Here is a 12,692-nt window from a genome sequence, read left to right as displayed (position 1 = left end):
TATCCAGAAGGGAGGGAGGAGCCAGGGCTCCTCTTCTTTGTAGGAGGGGTCAGTCTCCCCTTCCCCATCTGCCAGGGGCCTGGAAGGAAGAGCCTGTAGCAGGAGGGCCTGCCAGACACCCTGAAGATGTTAGCCCAAGGGTCCTCACTGCTGCTGGGCCGGGCACGTGGCTAGGGGCTGGGTCGCCCTATGGGACACCGTGGAGAACTGGGGAATGTGGGAATGCTTTTAGCCCACTGAGGACTGTAAACTCCTCACATTCCCCTCCCCACCCGCTCCATCAGGCCCAGCCCTGTAACTCTCCATCTTCCAGCCACTCCCCATCAGTTCCTTTTAGGACTCATACCCACTAGAATGCCTGTCCCCAATTCTCCTTCAGTCTCACCTTTGGGGAGCCTCCCAAGTCAACTCCTTGGTTCTGGTCTTGGGGTGGGACTGTGCACCCCACAGCCTGGCTCAGCTTGGAGGCTGAGAGGGACAGGGTGGAACTGTCTGGGAGGGCTCTGTGGGCACGCACTCACCAGGCCTGTGGCTTCCTTTTGCCCAGCCCCCGATGCCGCCTCCACTGGGAGTGCGGGCTGAGGTGGTAGGTCAGCTGCCGGCACAGCTTCTCCATGGCGCCCAGCGCGTCGCCTTCCTGCAGAAGCAACCACAGCAGTGGGTCCCCAGGTGTGGGGCAGAGCTGCCCGCTCTCCCTCAGCCTCCCTGTCCCCGCGAAGGAGCCCGCGGCTGTGCTGAGGGCCTGTTCCATGGTTGGGAGTGGATGCCCAGAGCAGAGGGCTGTGGTTGCAAACTGACCTGCATAGTGTTTCTAGTTTTTGTGAATTAATGGGGGATCACCGAAAATTTGAGATTTAAACTCTGGATTCCAACTTATTTTAAAAAATCAGGAGATCTGGTGACAATGGGCTGGAGCTACCCCTCAGCCAGGGTTCACCATGGTCCCTGCCACTCTCAGAGGTCCAGGGCCAGGGGGTTCATCATTCACATTTCCTGAGACCTACTAGGTGCCAGGCACGTGTGCTAGGAGCTGGGGATACAGCTTTGAGCAAATGTTCTTGCTTGTGTATGTTACATAAAGAGGAAAGGGAAGCATTATTTTTGCCCACATCTCTCTCAAAAGCAGGAGAATAAAAGAGGAAGCACGTCTCTCCCAGCTGAATTTACCTATGTGACATGCCTGGTCTGTCAGCATTTGTGTTTGAGACCCTGAGGAACAGGATGTGGCAGGACACTAGAGAGACTCCAGCTCCGTCCCCAGGGAAGCCAAGTCAACAGTTACTGAGCACTCTGTCTACGCCAGGCCTATACTGCATAGTGGGAGCACGAGGCCCGCCCTGGGAGCGAGTGGCCAAGGGTGTGTGCCAGGGCGAGCGTGTGCCAGGACGAACATGTGCCAGGGCTCAATGCAAACCTACATGTGCCATCTACCTGGCTGGGCTGAGGTCAACGCACTGACACAGTACCTAGCAGAGTGAGCCCTTGGTAAAGGCCAGCTAGCATCATTATCGCCATTACTCTACTAATGGAAAAGCAGCATATAGACTAGTTAAGAGCATGGACTTGGAGCCAAACTGCATGGATTCAAATCCTTGCTTTGTCACCTCCTGTGTGACCTTGGGCAAGTCACTTAACCTTTCTGTACCTCCGATCCTCATCTGCAAAGGAATAACAGTACTAACCTCATAGAGGTTTTTGTGAGGATTACTTGCAAAGCACTTCAGTTAGAGCCTAGCACACTGTGAGCTCTGTCCAAATGCTTGTTGAACAAATACTGTGCTGTAATGTAAGAGCCACAGCGCACACAGAGCTCTGGCAGGTAAAGCAGGAAGACAACTTCTGCCCAGGCTCAGATCTGAGAAGGGCTTTTAACAATAGACAAGTTAGTGATTTTCGATGGAGAAAGGAAGCACAAGGCATCCCTAAGTGTCCCTAAGTGAGGAGGCAATAGCTGGTACAAGGACTTGGGGTAATAGCATTGTGGTTTGTGGCAGGGGTGGGTAGACGAGAACGTGGAATCTGACCACTTCTCACCACCACCACGGCCACCGCTTTGGTGCAAGCCACCACCATCTTTCGCCTGGATTACCACACATCAGACATGCTAGAACTTGATGGGATTCCCGCAACACGCCAGGGCAGTAAATACTTTCTGAATACTTGGGCTGCCAGAAGAACGAATCAATCTTAGAAAAAATACAACCAGAAAGCCCCTTAGAAGTGAGAATGGTGAGGCTTCGGCTTACTTACTTTGTACTCATCATCAGGAAAGACCAATTGCTAGAAAATGACATCATGGTTGGCAGAGGGTCAGGGAACCCTCAGTGTGATGGACTGACACCATAGCCCCAACAATGGACTCAAATATACCAACAATCATGAAGATGGTGTAGGACCAGGCAGCATTTCCTTCTGTTATACATAGGGTCACCATGAGTCAGAGCCAACTTGGTGATAACTGATGAGAACCTCCAATTTACAGAAGAGGAAACTGAGGCTCAGAGAGGTTACGTGACTCGTGTAAGTCCATACACTGGCTCCACCATACGCTGTTTTTGGAATCTATACAAACTGACCCCAGAGGCCAGGATGCCCTGTTTACCTACACCTCTCCTCTCTGCTTTTCCCACATTTGTTATTTTATTTTCATAACTGATGAACAACACAACCTTTGGGAGGGACAGGGCACTGTGCTTCTGGGGCAGCAAAGGAAGGGAAGAAACAGGGAGACTGCATTCTACTCTGGACCTGGCAGTGGGGAGAGCTGCATGATGGTACACATGGCGGGTAGGGTGAAAGGGAGGGAGGCTGTGGGTACTGGTGCAGGGACCTCTTCCCTAGCAATGACTCTTTGAGGCTGCCAACCCGGTTAGCTCTATCATGGCTGCAGATCCCCCGGAGGGGAAGAAAGGGGAGAAAGGCCTTCTGGGGCTTGGGCAGGCCTTCCCTGGCCACCTCTCCTTTATCATTCATTCACCCTGAGGGGTGATCAGATCTGAGATCATCCTGGAAGGCTTTGGCCCAGAACACAGGAGTAAACAGGCCCTCCACCAAGGCTGCATCCCAAAGACAGGCTCCGGTGGCCTCCGTATTGTGGGGTGGGGGCTTGGCAAGTGGCAAGTGTGAGGTGCCCTGGAAACCATCCCAGGGGAGTCCAGAGCCCACTGGGAATGAGGTGGTGTCAGAAAACAGAACAGGGCACTGAGGCCCCATGGAGGCACTATGGCCTCTCAGGTGGCTCTCCTCAGTGGCTCCCGTGCTAAAGGGAACTCTGAGGTTCCCTAGGCACCATGCAAGTCAGATTCCAAACCTGTGACAAAGACTTAAGCCTGCAGATGGGGTGACAGACCTGAGACACAGGGCTGGTCAGTGGTTATGCCAATGGGAGTTTTTTTTGATAAAGGTCCACCAAAACCCGTTGCTGACTGAGTTGATTCCGACTCACAGCAACCCTATAGGACAGAGTAGAACTACCCCATTGGGTTTTCAAGGAGTAGCTGGTGGATTCTAACTGCCGACCTTTTGGTTAGCAGCCACACTTTTAACCGCTGTGCCGCCAGGGCTCCATAAGGTCCATTCAGAAAAAATAAACTATTAACAAGCCTCACCTTTTCTGCATTTAAAATGGAACCAACTTTACTGGATCCTATAGATAACAATGCATACTCGGATTACCTACTTTATACTAATATCAGACCAAATATCTTTATTCAAGTTGTAGGGATAATTCTTTGATTTTGGCCCTTTCTTCTTTTTGTGTGTGTGCACATATTGATATAAATTGACCTCTAAGCACTGCCTTAGCTGTGTCCCAAAGGTTCTGATAGGAAGTGTTTTCATTCTCATTGGATTCTATGAATTTCTTTATTCCATTGTTCATGTCTTCTATAACCCAGTTGTTTTTTTTAGCAGCATACTGTTCAGTTTCCATGTGTTTGATTTCTTTTCCCTGCTTTTTCTGTTATTGATTTCTACTTTTATCCAAATATCTTTAAAACAAAAATTGCTACTAGACACAGAGGGCATTTTATAATAAAAGAATCAACCCATCAAAAAGATCTAACATTTATAAACATGCATGCACCTAACAGCAGAGCCCCAAAATATATGAAGTAAAAACTAAGAGAACTGAAGGGAATTATTCAACAATACAAGCTGGAGACTTTAATACCCTACTTTCAAAAAATACATAGTGCAAATAGAAGATCAGCCAGGAAATAGAAGATTTGAACATTATAAACCAACTAGACCTAACAGACATCTATTCAACACTCCACCCAACAAAAGCAGAATATACATTCTTCTCAAGTGCACATGGAATATTCTCCAGGATAGACCATATGTTAGGCCATAAAACAAATCACAATGAATTTAAAAGGACTGAAATAAAATCATATGAAGCATGTTTTCTGCCCACAATGAAATGAAACTATAAATAAATAACAAAGAAATGTGTGAATTTCACAAATATGTGGACATTTAACAATACACTCCTAAATAATGGATCAAAGCAAAAATCACAGGGGACTTTAAAAAATACTTTTCAGATAAATGAAAATGAAAACACAACATATCAAAACTTACAGGATGTAGCAAAAGCAGTACTTAAAGGGAAATTTATAGCTGTAAATGCCTACATTAAAAAAGAAGATCTCAAATAAATAACCTAACCATTCACCTCAAGAAACTAGAAAAAGAAGAGTAAAATAAACCCAAAGCAAGCAAAAGGAAGGAAATAGTAGATTGGAGTAACATAAATACAGAATAGAAAAACAATAAAAGAAATCAACAAATGTAAAAATTAGTTATTTGAAAAAAATAAAATTGACTAGGAAGAAGGACCTGGCAGTCTACTTCTGAAAAGCATTAGCCAGTGAAAAGCTTATGAATAGCAGCAGAACATTGTCTGATATAGTGCTGGAAGATGAGACCCTCAGGTTGGAAGGCACTCAAAATACAACTGGGGAAGAGCTGCCTCCTCAAAGTGGAGTTGACCTTAATGACATGGATGATGTCAAGCTTTCAGAACCTTCATCTGCTGTTACGGCATGATTCAAAATGAGAAGAAACAGCTGCAAACATCCATTAGTAATCAGAACATGGAATGTACGAAGTACGAATCTAAGAAAATTGGAAATCATCAAAAATGAAATGGAATGTATAAACATCGATATCCTAGGCATTAGTGAGATGAAATGGACTGGTATTGCTCATTTTGAATTGAACAATCATATGGTCTACTATGCCAGGAATGACAACTTGAAGAGGAATGACGTTACATTCATCATCAAAAAGAACATTTCAAGGTCTATCCTGAAGTAAAATGCTGTCAGTTATAAAATATTATCTGTACACCCACAAGGAAGACCAGTTGATACGACTGTTACTCAAATTTACGCACCAACCACTAAGGCCAAAGATGAAGATTTTTACTAACCTCTGCAGTTTGAAATTGCGTCATGATGCACTGATAATTACTGGTGATTGGAATGTGAAAGTTGGAAACGAAGAAGGATCGGTAGTTGGAAAATATGGTCTCGGTGATAGAAACAATGCCGGAAATTGCATGATAGAATTTTCTAAGACCAATGACTTCTTCATTGCAAATACCTTTTTTCATCAACATAAATGGTGACTATACATGTGGACCTTGCCAGATGGATTACATAGGAATCAAATGGACTACATCTGTGGAAAGAGATGATGGAAAAGCTCAATATCATCAGTCAGAACAAGGCCAGGGGCCGACTGCGGATCAGACCATTCATTACTCACATGCAAGTTCAAGTTGAAACTGAAGAAAAAACGAGTCCATGAGAGCCAAAGTATGACCCTGAGTATATCCCACCTGAGTTTAGAAACTACCTCAAGAGTAGGTTAGATGTGTTCAACACTAATGACCAAAGACCAGATGAGTTGTGGAATGACATTATACATGAAGAAAGTAAGAGGTCATTAAAAAGACAGGAAAGAAAGAAAAGGCCAAAATGCATGTCAGAAGAGACTCTGAAACTTGTTCTGGAATGTTGAGTAGCTAAAGCAAAAGGAAAACATGATGAAGGAAAAGAGCTGAACAGAAGATTTCAAAGGGCAGCTTGAGATGAAAAAGTAAAGTACTATGACAACATGTGCAAAGACCTGGAGGTAGAAAACCAAAAAGGAAGAACATGTTCAGCATTTCTCAAGCTGAAAGAACTGAAAAAATTCAAGCCTCAAGCTGCAATACCAAAGGATTCTATGGGGAAAATATTAAATGACGCAGGAAGAATCAAAAGAAGATGGATGGTCTCAACCCACCTGGATCAAAGGAGAATGAAGAAGACCAAGGTCACACTATAACTAAGAGCCCAAGAGACAGAAAGGGCCACATGAACCAGAGACCTACATCATCCTGAGACCAGAAGAACTAGTTGGTGCCCGGCCACAATCGATGACTGCCCTGACAGGGAGCACAACAGAGAACCCCTGAGGGAGCAGGAGATCAGTGGGATGCAGACCCCAAATTCTCACAAAAAGACCATACTTAATGGTTTGACTGTGACTAGAGGAATCCCGGTGGTCATGGTCCCCAAACCTTCTGTTGGCACAGGACAGGAACCATCCCCGAAGACAACTCATCAGACATGGAAGGGACTGGACAGTGGGTGGGAGAGAGATGCTGATGAAGAGTGAGCTAATGATATCAGGTGGACACCTGAGACTGTGTTGGCATCTCCTGTCTGGAGGGGGAATGGGAGGATAGAGAGAGTGGGAAGCTGGCAAAATTGTCACGAAAGGAGAGACTGGAAGGGCTGACTCATTAGGGGGAGAGCAAGTGGGAGAACGGAGTAAGGTGTATATAAACTTATATGTGACAGTCTGACTTGATTTGTAAACGTTCACTTGAAGCTCAATAAAAGTTAAAAAAAAAAAAAGAAGATGGAAGGACTACACAGAGTCGCTATACCTAGAATTGGTCCACGTTCGACCATTTCAGGAAGTAACATATGATCAAGAACCTGTGGTACTGAAGGAAGAAGTCCAACTTCCGCGGAAGGCACTGGTGAAAAACAAGGCTCCAGGAATTGACGGAATACCAGTTAAGATGTTTCAACAAACGGATGCAGCGCTGGAAGTACTCACTTGTCTATGCCAAGAAATTTGGAAGACAACTACCTGGCCAACTGACTCATATTTATGCCTATTCCCAAGAAAGGTGATCCAATTGAATGTGGAAATCATTGAACGATATTATTAATATGACATGCAAGCAAAATTTTACTGAAGATCGTTCAAAAGTGGCTGCAGCAGTATATCGACAAGGAACTACATGGTTTAAAGTCAGGAAAGGTGTGCATCAGGGTTGTATCCTCTCAGCGTACCTATTCAATCTGTATGCTGAGCAAATAATCCGAGAAACTGGACTATATGAAGAAGAAAGGGACATCAGGATTGGAAGAAGACTCATTAACAACCTGCGTTATGCAGATGACACAACCTTGCTTGCTGGAGGTGAAGGGGACTTGACGCACTTACTGATGAAGATCAAAGACTACAGCCTTCAGTATGGATTACACTTCAATATAAAGAAAACAAAAATCCTCACAACTGGACCAACAAGCAACATCACGATAAGTGGAGAAAAGATTGAGGTTGTCAGGGATTTCATTTTACTTGGATCCACAATCAATACTCATGGAAACAGCAGTTCAGAAATCAAAAGACGCACTGCATTGGGCAAATTGGCTGCAACAGATCCCTTTAAAGTGTTAAAAAGCGAAGACGTCACTTTGAGAACTAAGGTGCACCTGACCCAAGCCATGGTGTTTTCAATCACCTCACATGCATGCGAAAGCTGGACAATGAATAAGGAAGACTGAAGAAGAATTGATGCCTTTGAATCATGATGTTGGCAAAGAATACTGAATATACCATGGACTGCCAGAACAGTGAATAAATCTGTCTTAGAAGAAGCGCAACCAGAGTGTTCCTTAGAAGCAAGGATGGCGAGACTATGTCTCACATACTTTGGACATATTATCAGGAGGAATTAGTCCCTGGAGAAGGGTGTCATTCTTGGTAAAGTAGAGGGTCAGCAAAAAAGAGGAAGACCCTCAATGAGATTGACACAGTGGCTGTAACAATGGGGTCAAGCATAGCAACAACTGGGAGGATGTCACAGGACGGGGCAGTGTTTCGTTCTATTGTACATAGGATTACTACGAGTCGGAACAAACTCGACAGCACCTAACAACAACAAGAAAAGAAAAAGAAGATTCAAATTATTAAAATCAGGAATGGAAGAGGGTACATTACTACTGATCTAACAGAAATAAAAAGTATAAAAGGAAATACAATGAACCAATGTATGACAACAAATGAGATTACCTAAATGAAATGGAGAACTTCCTACAAACACACAAACTACCAAAATGGATTAAAAAAGAAACAGAAAATCTGAATGGGTCTATAAGAGCAAGCAAATAACTTCCCACAAGGAAAAGCTCTGGACCAGGTGGCCTTACCAGTGAATTCTATCAAATGTTTAAAGAATTAACACCAGTCCTTCACAACTTCCTTCAGAAAATAGAAAAAGGGGGACCACATCCTAATGCATTCTATGAGGCCAGTATTATTGTGATTGTTAAGGTTGTGTGTCAACTTGGCTGGGTCATGTTTCTCAGTGGTTTGGCAGTTATGATGTAGTCTAGCAGTCATATAATGATGTAATCACTTTCATGATGAGATCTGATATAATGGGATCACCTCCATGATGGGATCTGCTGTGAGTGGTCAATCACTTGAAAGGGTGTTTCCTTGGGGGTCTGGCCTGCATCCAATATAGGTGGACTTTCTGGCAAGGCTGGTGGGCTTTTGTTCGCTTTGGATCCTGCAGCTGGCTCCTGTTCGTCTGACCTCTGGTTCTCGGGACTTGAGCTAGCAGCTTAACTGCCAGTCTTGGCATTTGTTGGTCTCTGCAGCCTGTGTGACAGAGCCCAGCTATCTGACCTGACAATCTTGGGTTCACCAGCCCCTGCAGCTACATTAATCAGGAGAAGCCTCCAGCCTGACCCATGAACTTGGGACTTCACAGCCTCTACAACCACGTGAGCCATTTCCTTGATATAAATTTCTCTCTCTATATTTTTACGCTTTACTGGTTTTGCTTTTCCAGAGAACCAAGCCTAAAACAATTATCTTGATACCAAAACCAAAGACATCACAAGAAAATAAAACTACAGACCATTATTACTTATGAATATGGATACAGAAATCTTCAACAAAATACTAGCAAAATAAAGACAAATAACCCAAGCCAGCTACTGTCGAGTTGATACTGACTAATGGCAACCAGATGTGTACAGAGTAGAACTGCATTTCACAGGGTTTTCAAAGCTGTGACCTTTCAGAAGCAGATCTCCAGGCCTTTATTCCAAGGCACCTCCAGGTGGGTGTGAACTGCCAACTTTTTGATTAATGGTTGAGCAGCAGCATATAAAAAGGATCATATACCATGACAAAGTGGGATTTATCTACTTAGAATGCAAGGTTAGTTCAACATATAAAAATCCATTAATGTTGTAATACACATTAATAAAATAAAACCAAAACCCAAACCCATTGCTTTCGAGTCGAATTCTGACTCATAGCGACCCATCAGGACAGAGGAGAACTGCGCGATATGGTTTCCAAGGCTGTAATCTTTACAGGATCAGACCTCTGCATCTTTCTCCCACAGAGCAAAAATAAAGGGGAAAAAAAACAACGATCATGTCAATAGATGCAGAAGAAGCATTTGACAAAATTCAACATCTTTCCATGATAAAAAAATAAAACAACTCTCCCTAAAAAAACAAAAACAAAACCACTTAACAAACCAGGAATGGAAGGGAACTTCCTCTACGTGATAAAAGGCACGTACAGAAAAACTCATAGGTAACGTCCTACTTAATGGTGGAAGGCACAGCTTTCCTCCTAAGACAGGAACAAGACAGAGATACCTGCTCTCACCACCGCTATTCAACATTGTACAGATTCCAGCCAGAGCAATTAGGCAAGAAAAAGAAAGAAGTCATCCAGATTAGAAAGGAAGAAGTAAAACTATATTTGCAGATGACACTACCTTATATATAGAAAACTCCAAAGAACACACATACACACATACAAACACACAGGTATTAAAAACAGACAAACCATTGCCACAGAGTCGATTCTGACCCATAGTGACCCCATAGGACAAAAAAGAACTGCCCAATAGGGTTTCCAAGGAGCAGCTGGTGGATTCAAACCACTGACCTTTTAGTTAGCAGCCATATCACTTAACCACTATGCCACCAGGGCTCCAACACACAGCTATTAGGACTAATAAGTTCAGCAAGGTTGCAGGATGCGAAATCAATATACAGAAATCAGTTGTATTTCTATACAGTAGCAATAAGCAAACTGAAAATCAAGTTAAGACAATAATTTCACTTATAATAGCATTAAAAAAAAAAAAAGCAATTGACAGGGATCACAATAGAGGGTCTCAGACAGAGCTGGAGAAAAATGTAGTACAAAATTCTAAGTCACATAAGAAGACCAGACTTACTGGCCTGACAGAGACTGGAGAAAGCCTGAGAGTATGGCCCCTGGACACCCTTTCAGCTCAGCAATGAGGTTACTCCTAAGGTTCACCCTTCAACCAAAGATCAGACAGGCCCCTAAAACAAAACGAGACTAAAGGGGCACACCAGCCCTGGGGCAAGGACTAGAAAAGCAGGAGGGGACAGGAAAGCTCATAACAGGGAACCCAAGGTTGAGAAGGGAGACTGTTGACATGTCAGGGGGTTGTTAACCAATGTCACAAAACAATATGTGTACTAACTGTTTAACGAGAGACTAGTTTGTTCTGTAAACCTTCACCTAAAGTACAATAAAAAAAGAAGAAAAAAGCAATAAAATGCTTAGGAATAAATCAAAGAAATGCAAGACGTGTACACTGAAAACTACAAAACATTGTTGAAAGAAATTAAAGACCTGAAAATAAATAGACATCCCACGTTCATGGACTAGAAGACTGGACACTGCTGAGATGGTGATACTCCCCACGTTGATTGACAGATGCAGTGCACTTCCTATCAAAATTCCGACTGCCTTTTTCTGCAGAAATGGACAACCTGGCCCTAAAATTCACATGAAAATGCAAGGGACTCTGAATAACCAAAACAATCTTGAAAAAGAGTAACATAGTTGAAACATTCACACTTCCCAATTTTAAAACTTACTATAAAGCTACAGTAATCAACCCTGTGGTAGCGGCATTCATCGTTGTTAGCCCTGACTCATGCACAATGAAGGAAACGCTGCCCAGTCGGGTGCCACCCCCATGACAACCGCATGCATGCAGAGTAGAACTGTGGATTAGACCGTTGTGAAGCCCCAGGTTTTCAGGGCCTGATTTTCTGACGTCGATCACCAGGCCTTCCTTCCCCGTTCCTAAGGTCTGGCAGCTCTGCTGAAAACTGTCCAGCATTATAGCAACATGCAAGCCACCAATGACAGGTGGGTGGTGGCTGCACACGAGATGCATTGGCCAGAAGCTGAACCCAGGTTTCCTGCATGGAAGGTGAGAATTCTACCACTGAACCATCAATGCAAATTCCTTTAGCATCCATTTAACATATTCTAGGATCTTGTTGGTTCTCACAAGCCAGGTGTGGTCACTGTGGTCATTCCCTCCTCTGACTTGGCACCCACCATGGTGTCTTCTCTCCCATCTGCCTGCCAGCTTCCTGGGGCAAGGACTCTGTCCCACCAGCCCCTGTCTCCCTCACAAATGTCCTGTATACAGCACATACTCAGTAAATGTCTGGTGGATAAGGTCTTATGTTCTCAAAATGCTCTGTGGGCTCCACCCATTTCTTTCTCCTTCCTCCTCTTGTTCCTCTGCCAGTAACCCTCTGTTCATTTATCCACCCAATTTTCTTTCCCTTTTCTCTCTCCTCTCTCCTTCTCATCTAATCCTTCTCCTCCTTCTTGCAATTCATGATGGCAGACTAGATGCTCACCAATGAATCTTCCATTAGCCAGGAGGAGTCTCTGCTCGGCCAGTGGCCAGGGCCTGGGCTGATGGAAAGCAAGAGACTCTGAGGAATGGGGGGAGAGAGGAGGAGACCCCAAGATGGGATCTGAGGGCTGTCCAAAGAAGCAAATCTGAGAGGGGACACAGGCAGCAAAAGAAGGCCAGAGATTTTCACAGAATTCATTTAGGCAAGACCTGTGGTTTCTGGAAACCCTGGTGGCATACTGGTTAAGAGCTATGGCTACTAACCAAAAGGTCTGCAGTTCAAATCCACCAGCTGCTCCTTGGAAACCCTATGGGGCAGTTCTACTCTGTCCTATAGGGTTGCTATGAGTCAGAATCGATGGCCCACTGGGTTTGGGTGTCTTTGGGTTTAGTTCTCCTCAAGCCTCACCACTCCCTATTATCTTAAGCCTGCTTGATAATTAAACTTATGTTAGCTGCCTGTCATCCAGGCAATTGTATTGATAAACCTTCTGATTTCTAGACTGTTTCTTGCTTAGCCAAGTCATTATGGGTGGGTGTGGTGTAAGTATGGTGGTGAGGCAGGTGGGGGGTGGATCACGGGCACATGACAGTCATGATATCAGATTCACATTTTTGGACTGCCTGTTTCCGCTACTCTTGGATGGGAGGCTGAGAGGGTGGC

The 12,692-nt window shown here is 44.3% G+C and overlaps 1 protein-coding gene across 1 annotated transcript in view; it reads right to left on the bottom strand.

Annotated features, from left to right (window-relative positions):
* Positions 1 to 12,692, bottom strand: part of LRRC75A (leucine rich repeat containing 75A) — an 85,086-nt gene that overhangs the window by 5,191 nt on the left and 67,203 nt on the right. Inside the window, exon 3 of the mRNA XM_064271842.1 lies at positions 522 to 637. Within this exon, the coding sequence (XP_064127912.1) occupies positions 522 to 637 (116 nt within the window). The remainder of the gene's footprint in view (positions 1 to 521; positions 638 to 12,692) is intronic.

Source organism: Loxodonta africana, chromosome 18, assembly GCF_030014295.1.
Source record: "Loxodonta africana isolate mLoxAfr1 chromosome 18, mLoxAfr1.hap2, whole genome shotgun sequence".
Classification (NCBI taxonomy): domain Eukaryota; kingdom Metazoa; phylum Chordata; class Mammalia; order Proboscidea; family Elephantidae; genus Loxodonta; species Loxodonta africana.
This window is presented reverse-complemented; position numbering and strand designations above follow the sequence as displayed.